The sequence below is a fragment of the Brachycentrus maculatus genome, unplaced genomic scaffold, assembly GCF_059751285.1.
Source record: "Brachycentrus maculatus isolate JH-2025_06_01 unplaced genomic scaffold, ASM5975128v1 h1tg000172l, whole genome shotgun sequence".
NCBI classification, from domain to species: domain Eukaryota; kingdom Metazoa; phylum Arthropoda; class Insecta; order Trichoptera; family Brachycentridae; genus Brachycentrus; species Brachycentrus maculatus.
The window spans coordinates 2147217-2163016 of record NW_028280925.1 but is presented as its reverse complement, the minus strand read 5'-3'; the positions used below and the strand labels follow the sequence as shown (position 1 = coordinate 2163016).

The 15800-nt window shown below is 32.6% G+C and overlaps 1 protein-coding gene across 6 annotated transcripts in view; it reads right to left on the bottom strand.

Annotated features, from left to right (window-relative positions):
• The window catches only part of LOC148308295 (phosphatase and actin regulator 2), a 352056-nt gene that overhangs the window by 163314 nt on the left and 172942 nt on the right, over window positions 1-15800 (bottom strand). For all 6 annotated transcript variants that reach the window (XM_088261993.1, XM_088261996.1, XM_088261997.1 and 3 more), the window contains 2 exons: window positions 11042-11206; window positions 2599-2697 (listed from right to left, as the gene is read on the bottom strand). In XM_088261993.1, the coding sequence (XP_088118119.1) occupies window positions 2599-2697; window positions 11042-11206 (264 nt within the window). The remainder of the gene's footprint in view (window positions 1-2598; window positions 2698-11041; window positions 11207-15800) is intronic.

Below are 15800 nucleotides of genomic sequence, written 5' to 3'. Positions count from 1 at the left end.
ATAATCTGTCATGTACATAAGTATACCTATATAATATTATATCTTACATTTCTTTATCAAATAATCAAATAGTCAAATAGATATCAACAATATTTTTCTTAAACGTTTTAAAAGAAACATTATTGATGACTATTTCATTGAGCATTACATTGTACATATCGCAGTATCGATTTAAAAATGAATTTTGGTAGGACTTGGTGTGCATTTTAGGGATTTTGAATAAAGTTTTGTTTCCTGTCTGTGCTCCCGGGACTTTTAAATTGATGTGTGATAAAAGCTCTGGGCAATCTACATAATTATTAAAAATTAAAAATTATCTATTGACAATTTTTTTCTTGAATGTTTTCCGCAAATACTTTGTGGTACATTTTTTAATATCTTTATAAAATTAATTACCTCTTTTTTTCATAAATACAATTCAATTTCAAATTTAGGATTTTTATGGAGTGTGTGGAAGTTTTTGGTGAAATTATTTTAATGTTTTTGATTTAAAATAAACCCTGATGATGGCAATGTATTGTTGAAACCGGTAGGTTAAATTGTATTAGTAAAAAAAGTGGTGAAAATAAAGTTTATTAATTTTATAAAGATATTTTATTATTGTTCTTTAAGAATAAAAATAAAACTATCGTTTTCTAGCACACTGCCTGCAAATCGAACCATTCGTATAAAGTTGCTGCTACGATTTGACACTTCTGAACGATTGGCTGACTTTAGATAAACAAATCAGTCGTATCAATTCTCGGCTCATACGATCGGTTTGCCATAGTGCGCGTTTGACTGGTATACGATAGCCATTACCGTTTCGACGTTCGACGTCCACCGTCATTCCGATTCTGATAAAATTACGACCCTTGTGCAAACGATCCACTCCATATTCAACAAAGGATATAATTTTTAACTCGACTAGTAAAATAAACGGTAGAAATCCGAAGATAAACAGTTAATTTACCAGGGCAAATCACCCACGGAGTTGAATTAACATGGTTCTGAATTACATATATCTTTTCTTTTATTTACTAATTGGTAGTCTTTAGAGTAATTGCCTGTGGATTCATCTCTTTACATAACAAGGCAACCTTCTGGGTTTAATTCTCGTACTCGTATGTAGCAAATTTAATGATAATTATTTGAATGCTAGTCACATGCAAAAAACGAGATAAAATAGAGAAAAATAAAAAAATTATGGCACTTTATTAGACAAAAAGACATGAATCTGGTAAAAATTGTACAATTTTAATGTCGCCAAAACAAACATAATAGTAACGTTATTTACGTTTTAAATGTTAAATTAAAAAACTAATTATTTGTTAGAAAATTCCATAACTAGGACATAACTATAGTCACAAAACTGATTTTTATGTGTTTTTTTAACAATTAAAATACAACTTGGTAGACTCGAAAAATCAGTGTTTGATGTAACATTTAATACATAAATTGAAATGGAGTTCTAAAAATTAAACGCCAAATCTATAAATATATACCTTTAAATAATTACGATATTATTCTTAAATGAAAATTACAGACGTAAAGGTCTCTGGATCAAAATTGAACATGCAAAGAACCAATCTTTTTTTTCTTTGGTGGAATGAAAACGTGCACATGGACAGTATTAAGAAACGATATAGTAAAGTAATCTAGTGAACCAAGTAAGGGAAGTCATATTCCTCAACAGTAGGACGCTGATGGCGTATCACAATACATACTTGCAATCTAAGAAAGCAGTGACATCTGTAAAAACAGTTCATACTTTGATTCCGTAAACGCCAAAATGATGCCGGTTACAATATAGCATCTTATGTTATTTGACGAAAATTAAAACAAAAAATTTGTTTTAGAGAAAACAATGAAAACACACGGATTTTCTATTAAACTTTTTTACCGCTAAATTATTTCATTGTTTATGTGGTAAACTTGTTTCGAGGCATCCGAGTAAAAACAGCAAAAAATGTATGCGAAGCAAACTTAAATTCAGGGACTGTAGTCCTGAAACGTCGCTTGGTTATGCCGGGGAAAGGGTGGTTCAATTTAAATTACAAAGTTAAATTTTTATTTTTTTTTAATAACAAAAATACACTTTGCTGTTTATTTATCAAATAAAAGTGGGAAAAGGTATTGAGTTGCTTAATTCTAACAAAAAATGCATTTCCACCAAAAAACGTCCATTAAAAAAAAAACAAACTGAAAAGAGAAATTTAATTCTTAAATGGATACAACGTACCACAAAATTACTGTCGAATCAATTCTTGAGATATTTTGTTTTATTTGATTAACTATCCTACAATAATATAAGTGATAAGTTTTGGTTTTTATAAAATAAAACCAGAACTTTGTTTTTAACCACATTGGTACTTTTGGTATTGGTTCTTTAACCGGTTTCGACAAGAACCTTGTCACCATCGGGGATATACATGCACAAAGTTCTATTTTTATTTTATAAAGACAAGTTTTGGGTCTATTTTTAAACAAGAAGTTTTATTTTACTTAAGGGCCATAATTACCATTTATCTGAGCTTCAGTGTCCTCAATCAACACGGATAATCAACTCTGTAGTGTGCTTTCACTTAAATTTTACATATTTTTATTATAGATAGTTACCTGGCTCGGGAATTGGTGAGATTGGGCTATCAGGAAGGAGGATCCCCTTCTGCACCAGCTCATCTCTGTTTGCTCGGACGGATATTTTTCGCTCCAATGCTGAAAATTAAAATTTCAATAAAATCACAGTAAAAAAAAGCTCGTTGATTTATTCGTTTGTTTAAAAATGAAAATACAACTAAAGACTAAATGTATTTAAATCTTAAATATGGTCGAAGCAATGTATAATAAAATTTGAGTAGTTAGTTTGCAAAACCTGCGGAGTTTACAACCATTTATACCGAAACCAAAATTATGTATACTAGACCTCATTTTTACTAACTCAAATTAATAGGTGTTTTAAATTCCTGGGTTAGAATTTTATATGTAAGTTAAAATTTTAACTTCGTAGTTTTAACTTAGAACAATCCAGAAATGCCTTCAAGAAGATAAATATAGATAAACATAGATGAAAAATAATATGGAAAGGATATTTTCTAGCGTTTCTCGCGTATGTGATTATAATCCAGGATTCGGACCTCACATACAAATGAAAGAGTTTCTGCTCAATAAAAAGCTTCTTTCATCTCACCATATATGTCTCTAGTGAAATTATAGCGAATTCAAGCACTTTGTTTCTAATTTGAACAATATGTATATAAGTTTCAAGAATTTGAGTAGTGTGGTTGTCAATCGTGGGTAGAATTGATGAATGTTACACGTGTGTAAAATGATCACTTAAACCAGCCTATGACGATCGGAAGCCCCGCAAATGCCCAGACTTCCATATTCTTCTTCATCTTTGTTGAGATGTTATTATTAAATAACATTAATATTTAGATTGGAATATTTACGTTTTTAAATGTATTTTTTCTGATTACTCTGAATACTCTGAGTTGTATTGAATAACCTTCCTTATTACGAAAAAATACAAAAGTAATATTAAAAATAATCTCAATTCAGGGCGCACAGATGGCACTCGAGCCGGCTGTAAAAATAGGGTCTCATTTACGATACGTCAGAACCCTCTTTTAAACACATTTTATAGTTATTCACACATAGCCCATCCGACTAATGAATTGGTAGTAAGTGAAAAAGTACGCGCTCGGTAAAAATCTTTTCTCTTGTAGAGGTTACTAAGCCAGACATCCCGGCGTCAAGGGGATAAACTTATCGTTAGTGGAGAGTCTCGACCACCCCACCCGTTGGTAAGGGATACTGAACCGTCGTGCGACGAGCGTATTTTTTTACCAACTTTAAAAGCGACCTACCAACATCATTTAAACTATATTATTTATTGGTTTGGCATTAACTTTGTGCAATGACATTTTGATTATTGAAAATCAAACATTTGTATTAGACCACAAATTAAGTTTTATTTCGTTTCACACGACTAGTTTCGAAAACTACAGACGTTTTCATCGGAAAAGGGGTTTTTATCATTACAAAGGGCAAGTTGCGAAAAATTAAAAAAAATGGAAATTAAATAAAAATTGATTAGTGGTGTAAAACAAGCGTTAAATTTTTTATAATCTCATTTTTTATTTCTTTTTTATTCTTTTGCATTTCACAATATATATATTATAATTACAAGTACAAAAATATTGAATATTAATACAAAAAATGTCCAACAAAGGCATGGCCTGTAGGTGGGTTTACATTATAATTTAGGTTATAATCAAGGGCACTGGCAAGAATACAATAGATATTTTCAGCAATAAAATTGGATCAAAAATGCTAATATGAACTACCAATATTTGATTTTAACAGAAAACAAATAATCAAAAAGATGAAAATGAAAAAAATTAGCAGAAAAAAATATGTACTATATGAGTTAGCTAATATTATTATATTATTTTTTGACATCTCATCAAATATGAAGAAGAATATGGAAGTCTGGGCATTTACGGGGCTGACGACCGTCATAGGCTGGTTTAAGTGATCACTTTACACACATGTAACATTTACCAATTCTACCCATTATTGAAAACCACACTGCTCAAATTCTTGGAAGTCCTATATATATGAACCAATTTTGAAACATTGTTCATGAATCACTAAAACTTCACTAGAGACATCTATTGGTGAGATAAAAAAGAAGCTTTTTCTTTAGCAGTTTCTGCTGTCAAAAAATAATATGCAAATATTTGATTTGAACAGAAAAAATATATATATAAAAGATGAAAATGAAAAAAGTGAGCAAATATGTACTATATGAGTTAGTAATAATATTTTTTATTTTTTTATTTATGTACTTATATTTTGTGTAATTGTGAGTGTGTGAAGCATACAGCGTTAACGGAGGTGAAAATGGTGGTATATTCGTATGTTCATATGATTAAATTTTAATAAAGTATTAATGATAAAAAGATATATTGTGGTTTATATATGCGGAAGTTCATAACCACATGATCTTCAAAGTGAATAACAAAAGAGCAGTAATATCGCTGCAAATATTTACTTTCAAATCTGAAGCATGCCCGACGAAAATTTATCAAAGAATTTCACGAAGCGTTAGATCTTGCCTGATAGGAGCTAAAAAGTTCCCCAACCCTGATACTGAAGGGGAACGAGAGGTAAACTTAATTTTAAAACGGTCTAAGAAAACCAAATGAGATTGTAGAGACTGAAGATTCGATGCGATCTCACAAGAGTGGAGGGAGTTCGCCCTAGCGAGTGTTTTTGCCTAGAATTTTCACTCACGAATTACATGAAATTATAGTAAATTTAAACATAAAGAGTAAATCCACTCACGAGTAGGCATAGGCTATGAAACTTATAAAGTTGAAGCCTGAGTAGGGACATGATGAGCGGTGTTGAATAAGCCGTAACTAGATTTCACAGTCACTTGGACGTTAGGTAATTTAAAAAAAAAAAGGAGTTCGCCCTCTCTTTTTTCATTTTGTGTTTCTTTATTTAATATAGTTAAAAGAGTTTTTTTTTTATAATTTGATCATTTTCTAGACATTTCTACTTTACAATCTAAAAATTACGCTGTTCTCTCAAATAAATAAAGAAACTTAGCTTTTGTGCTTGGAGAGGGACTTACACTTATATTTTTTAAAAAAATGAAATGTGTTTTTTTTTATTTGTTGTTTTTTTTCTACGATTTACATGTAAATAAACTTATTAATTTATATTTTGGCATTTTAACGTCTTCATTTTTTTTTTCATATCTGTAGGAAGATTATTGAATATTATACTTTAATATTTTACTTACTGTAATATTTTAAGTTCTGTTGGAATTGTTTGGTATTGCATTTTGGTATAATATTCGCCTCCATGGTGCAATGGTTAACATGTTAAGCTACCGTGCTGAAGGTCTTGGGTTCGATTCCCAGGGGGAAGGAGTGAAATAAATATTGGTGATTTTACACTGTAATATATAATTAATATTACCCTGGAATGGTTCTAGAAGCGCAGGAGTGATCACCTTTCCTTCATGAAAGTATCGATCAAGATAACGCTGCGTCAATACGATGCAGTGCCCTATGCACCATTGGGTGCGGGTAAGGGTTAAATGAAAGATAAGAAATTCATTTTGGTATCTCGAAGATAAACTTTTTATATTTAAGTATTTTTTACCCTTAAATAGTTGAAGAATTGCTGTTTTTTTTTCAAATGGTTTCTTCTTTTGGGACGTTAGGGATGATGATATTATCTTTTATGTTTATATTATCTTTCGAACGAGAGTCTTGCGTCATTTAATTTACGCTGCTGCGCTCAATTTGCGTCGCAAAGCTTACAGAAACTGACTTCGCGTCAAATTAAATTCGGATAATCGACTCTTTAAAATTCCAAGAAATAGCTAAATCAAATTCGGATACAATAAATATTTACAACCAAATTGTTATGAAATCGATATAGACAAACGTTGTTCGTTCAGATATTGTACGCATCCGGTTTTTAAATGCACGCGTCGAATTCAATCAGGAACGAGATCTAAAAATAAAAAGGAAACCGATCCGGCTAATGGATTAAGTTCGCTAAAGGGAGTAGTACACTTTTAGACACGTGCCGAGTGATGTGGGATGCAGCCACGTTCTCAGGCACTTCCGGTACAGGAAGCTCATCCACGTTTCAAGAAAAGATAGTGCGACACATATGATATGAAAGACAAAAGCAAACATTGGAAATAGTTCCGCAGTCAGGGGGATATTCTCCATCATTTACTGGAACCCTTACAAATAATTACTCCTTTTTTTAAAAAGGAATAACCAGCAAAGCGTCTATTTTAGATGCTTGTCTCCAGGTAGGATAATAAGGATAGGGAAGGTGAATGTGAAAAATACATCACAAACACCCAGACCAATTGAAAATAATTTTTTCTTGAATTAATTTTGCAAATCGAACCCGCGACGCCAGTTTCGCGGTCGAGCTACTACCCAACCATGCCACGGCTGCCGCGGCACTATTATTATCACGCCGTTTCGCTGCAGGGGTAGGCAGAGAGGTTTGAAAGCCACACTCTTCTGTCCTGACATACACTCCTCGCTTCCTCTACATCCATACATCTAGTCATACATGCCCTCCAATTACGACTTTTGACACCACCAGATTGAAACGTGTTGATGGATGCTCGAAAAATAGTACAGCGAACAAGAATTAACGTACATATTTTTTTTACATCTCAGCATAGATGAAGAAGAATACGGAAGTCTGGGTATTTCCGGGGCGTACGACCGTCATAGGCTGGTTTAAGTGTAGGTTAGTATCACTTTACAGACGTGTAACATTCACCAATTCTACCCATGATTGACAACCACACTACTCAAATTCTTGAAACTTCTAAATATATTGTTCAAATTCGAAACATAGTGCTTGAATTCGCTAGAATTTCACTAGAGATATCTAAGGTGAGATGAAAAAAGCTTTATATTGAGCAGAAACTCTTTCATTTGTATGTGAGGTCCGAATCCTGGATTATAAGCACATACACGAGAAACACGAGAAACGCTAGAAAATATCCTTTCCATATTATTTTTCATCTATGTTGAGATGTCAAAAAATAGTAAAAAAAAATAACTCCTAATTGGAGATAATCCAGATTTGTGAGTAAGTATTTGGACACACTCAAAATGTTGTGGGAATTAACGTAATGTTCCAATCGGGATATTTAATAATAAAACAGATGAGCGGGAGATAAAATAATGGAAGATTTATAAATAAACAACGGGTATATTGTTTAATCGCAAATATTGGCAGAGTACTAGCTATCCAATCGGTAAGTAAACAAGGTTTAGCGAAAGCTGAAACAGCAATATTGCTGAAGTATATTTAAAAATCACATATTGCAGAATCAGGAGGTAGCATACTGCGGATCGGAACAAAGAGGAGAAAAAATACAAAAACATTATTTTTTTTTTATTGACTTGGCGTTTAATTTGTAGAACTCCATTTTAATTTATGTATTAATTTTAAATCAAACACAGATTTTTTGAGTCTACTAAGTTGTATTTTATTAACAAAAAACACATAAAAAATTATATTGTGACAATTGTTTCGCCTTGTTAGGGCATTATCAAACGAATGTCACAATACAATTTTTTATGTGTTTTTTGTTAATAAAATACAACTTAGTAGACTCAAAAAATCTGTGTTTGATTTAAAATTAATACATAAACTTAAATTTTACTTGATAAAAGCTCTGGTAAAGGCAATCTAGAGGACTATCAGATAAAAAGATATATTTATTTACTAGGTAAGATTTTTTCTATCTCGACCTACACGACATCTTAATGAATAATGTAGGTACATGTGGATTGAAAAATGGTCAGTATTTAATGTTCAAAATATTTTAACCTTTTATTTAAATGTATGCTAGATCCTAAACGGACTATTTAACATACTGGGAGACGCCTGAAAACATGATTTTCAATTATTGAGATTAAATCTCTCGTAGTGGTGGCTTCATAAAAAAAATTGATATTTAAACAAGTGCAACATTCACCATTCTACCCATGATTGACAACCACAATACTACACTTTTTGGAACTCCTACACATATCATTAGTCTCATGACACTGTACACTAATCTCATGTGAGTTGACTAAAGCCATCTAATGCTTGTATTGGGGAGCTTTTATTTAGAGGAGACCCTTTTATTTGGATGTATGTCCAGTATGCCCTGTAAATACACAGACTTCCGTATTCTTCTTCATCTATGTTGAGATGTCAAAAAATTGATGTTCATTTCGAATTGTTTTTAATTTAGTAAAAGCTTCTAGAAACCACGTTGAAGATTAAAAGCACCTAATAATATATAAATTATATTACGGATGAAATTACTCAATCAGCAAGCTATGAGACAACAAATATTTTTTACTACTGTTAACACTATAAATTTTCAAAAAATATAGTTCACATTTATGTTTATTTCGTCTGTATATTTTTACAATTCATTGGGTCGTACTGAAAAAGACGCGTACGACGCAATTCACAAAGGGAAATATAAAAATAGAAATAAAATGATTCGACAGTCAATTTCACGCAAGGATAAACGAAAGACAATATTATTTTCAGCCACAATTGATCTGAGCGAGTTCAAGAACATATGGCAGATTGACATGACACAACTATTCACGTTTTGTGCGATATTTATACGCATAATTGATCTTTCTGTACGGCGAATGAACTCATACCCTGAAGCACAAAAATAGTTGATTTTAGAAAAAAAATACAAAAAACCTAGAAATAAGTGTTATGCAAATTGACAATAAAACCAATAGATAAGTATTTAAAATGGTTTATTTAAGAAAAGTAAAGACAATTGGTTACTATTTTATCCTTTTATAGTGTTTCAATGTATGGTATCTTTATAGTGTATTTTATAGTGTTTCAATGTAATAGTCCGCCTTCTCCTGAGGAGTTTTACGTGGTTTCCTCCCAGCTACGAGCAAATGCTGAGAAGTTCCTGTTTGGCCCACACTAGATTATCCCTCCTGTTCCCGACACAGATTCAAATAAATATAAATAAAATAATACCCTTATCCGCACCCCAATGGTGCATAGGGCACTGCGTCATATAAACGCAGTGTTATCTTGATCGTTTACACATGAAAGAAAGGTGATCAGCCCTCCGATTCAGGTACCAGTCCATGGTAATTTTGAATAAATATTACAGTGAAAAAATCACTAATATTTATTTTACCCCCCTTGGGAATCGAACCCGGGACCTCCAGAACGGTAGCCGAGCGTGCTGACCATTACACTACGGAGGCGGACATAAAAAAAAATAAAACCGATAGATAAGTATTTAAAATGGTTTATTTAAGAAAAGTAAAGACAATTGGTTACTATTTTATCATTTTATAGTGTTTCAATGTATGGTATCTTTAAAGTGTAGTTCATAGTGTTTCAATGTAACAGTCCGCCTTCTCCTGAAGAGTTTTACGTGGTTTCCTCCCAGCTATGAGCAAATGCTGAGAAGTTCCTGTTTGGCCCACACTAGATTATCCCTCCTGTTCCCGACACAGATTCAAATAAAAACATATTTAATTAGCTAGAAGAAACAAAGATCCGCTAAATGATCTATAAACCTTGTACATAATAAGCAAGGTAAATAATAAATGCAATTCCCATAAAAAAATGTATGGTATCTAACGAAACAATCGCCCATATGCATCCTAGGCTGCCTAGGACAAGTGTCATAAAATTTATAAGTCTCATGCCTTTACCGATTTTTGTCCCTCCGTGAGCAAACCACACAGTCTCATTTTGATCCCATACGCAAAACATCGTTTGCCATCCAGGCGTCCCCAATGTACCACATTTCGAATGCCTCTAGTTGGTTCAAAGTGCTGATTTTAAGGGTCCACGATTCAACTCTGTATAGAAGTACAGTGAAACCTCTATCTATCGTTTTTAAAGGGACCTAGTGAAGTAAACTATAAATAAAACAATGAATGCGGGATAAAGAAGTCAATACACAAGGATATACGATCGAGTAAAGATACCGTCCTCCCAATTGCATAACCATTGGTAGGTTGAAATTTTAAGAATACAAGTTTTAGATGTAAATAAATGTATTAATTTTAAAAAAATACAAAGTTGAACAGAACCCAAAGATCTTCAGACCTCTTCTGCTGTATCCATCACATAAGCTTTTGATAGTCCGAATTTATTTCTTTATTTAGTCTTTTATTCCGAATGTTGAAATTTTGTCGTTGAATATAACAAAATTAAGAAAATGTAAAAAACAGACAAATTATCTCAAATATGTAGCGAAATTCAAGCGATTAATGCGGTAAAATGTTGGATAGAAACGATCGATGCGATCTATTTTTGTATGAAATGAATTATGGGTAGAAGAAATAAACGACACATCCGGGATAACGTTTATTCGAGGAACGATAGATAGAGGTTTCACTATACTGACCAGACATAACACCTAACCATTTTGTGTTAATGCTTTAATTATCATAAATACTTGATTGCAAATACAAAAAGGAAATGTCGGACTTACATCTAGAGGCGGCTTCGAACTTGTCGGACTTCTTTTTTCTCTTCCACTTCCACGGTTTGAAAAGTCTTCCTAGCGCGGAGAAGCGGGACTTCCTCTCCAGCGGTGGCGTCCGAGCGCCGGGGCCCAGGCTATTCGTGCGCAGGGCGGCACCATTTTGTTTCTTGGCTGTACAACAAAAAAACAACACATTGTTAAAAAAAAAAAATCAACAGGAAATATAACAAATGACAATGTATATAGTGATAATTAAAACTTAAACATTTGTATTAGAACAGTGTCCCGCAAACTTTTTCTGTTCAAGGTACACCTGCCAAATTAAGAAATTTCAGAGGATTTCAAATTATTAAAATGAATACAATGCAAAAACAAATATAACATATTATGTGTAATGCGAAATGTGACCCTGCATAACTGAGCACAGCCGATCAAAATTTGGCGCAATTATCTTCACAAAACTAGACTTTTTCCGCATCACACCAACTAATCATCACGGTACACCAGTGTGCCGCGTGTTTTACTTTTCACATGTAGATGAAAACACCAGTTAGTTTTCGAAACTAGTCGTGTGTAATGAAATAAAACTCATGAAGTGTTTATATATTGTATTAGACCACCAATTGAGTTTTATTTCATTTCACACGGTTCTTGAACCCATTTTTCCACAGATTGATATCTATTCTCCATAATGAGCCGCTTAGGCTCACAGAAGTAGTATGAAATTTAAGTATTTTCGGAAGTAATAAAAACACAAATATTTCTCTTTTACGAAAAAATAATGGTCCAAAGATAAGATAATAGTAATATAACAATAAGAATAATGTAATATGATAAGGTAACAGTCAGAAGGTGAATTACATATGATAAAAAAGGTTGAGCAGTTTCGTTATTACTTGAAAGATAAAACTCCTATAGATGTTCGTAATGTCATTGTTAACAGATAGTTCTCGTTTACTTTGGCTACTCACCCCGCGATAGACTCGGTTTTATATGGATTTTCGTCATTATCGTGAGTTATCGTTCAATAATGACCAATGCCCCGGGCTGATATCATAATGGAAGGTAACCCGAGATAAATCTTTTTATATAATAATTTTCAGCTTTATCGGAGTAATTTATTTAACATTCGTAAATATCATATCCATCATACATCAAATATCATATCATTCGTAAATATCATTTTGTCCGCCTCCGTAGTGTAATGGTCAGCACGCTCGGCTACCGTTCTGGAGGTCCCGGGCTCGATTCCCAAGGGGGGTAAAATAAATATAAGTGATTTTTTCACTGTCATATTTATTCAACATTACCCTGGACTGGTACCTGAAGCGGAGGGCTGATCACCTTTCCTTCATGTATAAACGATCAAGATAACACTGCGTTTATATGACGGAGTGCCCTATGCACCATTGGGGTGCAGATAAGGGTTTAAAAAAATAAATATATCATATGTTTTGTAAGAATTGGAAAGAATAAAACACAACTCTCATATTGAAAACAAAACAAATATACGGCAGAAAGCTTTAGTTACTGGCGCCAAATTAAGAAGCACAATTACCCGCATTAAAAATAAAAATAAATTGTTTTAAAAACGCCTCTAAATAAACTTCAAAACAGAGTTCAACAACACTCAAAACAGAATGTAAAAAGTGTAATTTCATTTATTCGGTAGTCACGTTGTGGTAGTATCTATCCATTTGTAATTAAAATTTCACCATTATTTATTAAAATCTATTGTGATACGTTTTTCGATGCATTCTGTATCATTTTGTGTTTGAAAATTATGCGGGATGCATCGAAAAACGTGTCACCATAGATTTTAAGAAATATTGGTATTTGCCAAGTGAAACAAACGCTTCCAATATCTCACTATTATTTTTGGTCATCATCCAGGTTAGTACTTTATACCAAAAATAGGTTTTATATAATAATAATAAAAAATCTTAACATTTTGCTATTCGGTCATTAAAAAGTGATATTTATTTTCAAATGCGTGCTAAGCCATACCTGTTTTTTTATTTGTTGATTACTTTTAAACTCATTTTTTTTGTAATGACGGAGGAAATCGTGATTTTCGAAAAAAATATTGAAAGGCAATATAAGACTGTAGTATAAAATTTCATTTAGGATCTCAAAACCGATATAAAATATATCAACTGTTACAAAATAGTTAAAACAATGCATAAATGCAGAAAAAGTCATTCTAAGCGATATTTATATCTTCAAAACAGGTAAATGAGAATTATAAATTAAAAACATACGAATACTACAATATGAGTACGATTGTTTCATGACAAAGAGCGAGACGTTTTAATATCTTAACATTCTCCACTCCTTCCGGGGAGGTTGAGGAAAGGGAAGAACAAGATACATGAGGACATTCAAAGAAAAATCCCAGGTTAATAACTTATTTACCGAGCACAGCCCTGGTGGGTTGACTTCAAACGCTTTAGGGATGTTTTCTTCCTATGAACGCGAGGAAGTATAACGTACTCAGCATGTGAGACTTTTTATTGAGAGTATTCGAGTTTGAGAAATGTTTAATGCCATTTCAAATCGAATCACTGCGGTTTTTCATCAGCAAAAAACCGTGGAAACTAGTAAGGTTCTTTTACAGAAAGTTGATACAATATTAGGAATCAATCAGACGCATTCCGAAAATATATATATTGGGTTAAAATATAATGCGTTTTTGTAACAAGGCGGATTAACATTAATAAAAGTTTTAAATTAAAATTAAAAATTATTTTAAATGAAGTTTAAGAATATACATGGATATTTATTTGATAGCAAAAAATGGAGTATATTTGAGTGTATTAGTATAATAAATTTACCTTTGTACCTATTTAAGTGTTTTGAAAGTGATCATGTGATCGAAAAAGGTTCAGTAATATTGCAACTGATTTTATAATGATAAATGACAAATGTATCTGTAATCTCTAATATGAATCTGGACAAATATAATTGATTTACACACGTTTGTTTATCTCAATAAGAATAAAATCCAGCATTAAATCAATAAAAACATAACAAAATAAATATTTAATACAATTTTCTTTAAAAATTATCAAAATTTCAATGACATTTTTTTTTTAATTAATAACCCGCAAAGCCTCTACTTTAAGAGGCTTGTCTACAGGTAGGATAGTAAGGATAGGGAAGGTGAATGTGAACATCACAAACACCCAGACCGATTGAAAATTAATCTTTCTTGAATTTATTTTGCACTTGGCGGGAATCGAACACGCGACACCAGTTTCGCAGTCGAGCGTCTAACCCAACTACGCCACGACGGCTGTCTGTGAATTGAATTAAATCACAGCTGTTTTTTTTTTCAAACGTGGCCAACAAACTTCATACAAAATTGTATTTATTTTTCTATTAAATCAGTGACTCTAGTTTACAACTAATGGTCAAACATGCGGGTTGTTAACAAGATGAATCGTGACTTATTTTTATTCATCGTACCTATATACCGTGAATATATTAAGAAAATCCTTTTCGAAAAGTAACAACATAAATTATTCGACGGACCTTTTTAATCTAGAAAAATGTGTTCCGTTTAACCCCGAGGTCCCCCTATCGCGCAGCGGCCGTTATTCATTCGTTCAGCTCTCGGAGGATGTGAGGTGAAATTGGAAATGCCGGCGGAATGTTTGCATTAACGAGGTTTGTCTCCTAATCCATACTCTAGCGGTAGCAAATCACGTAAACGTAGACGGTGAGAATTCCCGCACAAATAACGACGGCGGCGTAAAATAAGTTATTAAATCAAATGCGCGTGTTTGACTAATTGACCCTGTGTGTCATTGGAAATATGACGCGGTAGCTACGCAGTGTGGGCTAAGCTTAACCTTACTTCTGGGCTTTTATTATAGACAGGCGGTGTGGCGTACAGTCTGTTCACAGTTATTTTACAACTAGTTTTTTTTTTAAATTATTTAGATTAAATTAACTAGAGGTAAAATAGCTTTGAACATTTTTTAAAATGATTTATTTGGCAGTATGAATAATTAAAAAAAAACTAGAGGTAAAATAACTGTGAACAGACTGTAGTTCGGTAGGCGCTCGACTGCGAAACTGGCGTCCTGGGCGTCTGATTTTCGTCAATTGAAAAATGAATTTAACAAAAAAAATTCAATTGTTCTGGGTGTTGGTGATGTATTGTTCATATTTACCTTCTCTATCTTATCCTATCTGCAGAAAAGCCTCTAAAAGCAGAAGCTTTGCGGGTTATTCCTTTTTTTTAAATCTGACAACTTAAGCATTTTTAAATTAGCTATGTTTGTTGATGCTTATTACCGAATAGAAGTTACACTGAAATTGGAGAGAGCGTTATCTTGCCATTAGAATACAAACCATGTTTGGATTACGACGATGACAATATACGAATTGCTGATTTTGTGTTTTTCGTCGTCTAACGCCACACGACATAATAACCCGTAAAACGTTGTCAGCACAAAAATAATTAAATAAAATTAGAGTCGAGCTGTGGTTCCATAGTTAATATCAAGGACTGTGAGACTAGATTTGACCCCACTAACTCACAACTTGATTGCTAATTAGCGCAAGCCATATTAGGCTTACCTGAAAAAATATTTAACTTAGATAAAATACTTCTGTATTATAAAAACACAAACATTTCTTCAACGAAAATGTTTTTCATGATACTAGGCAGTTTTCTTTTTATTATTATTATCAGTTCATCTTTAGTTGGAATAATATCACAAAGTTGTCGTTTCAAACATAAGATGTACCGTGGCAG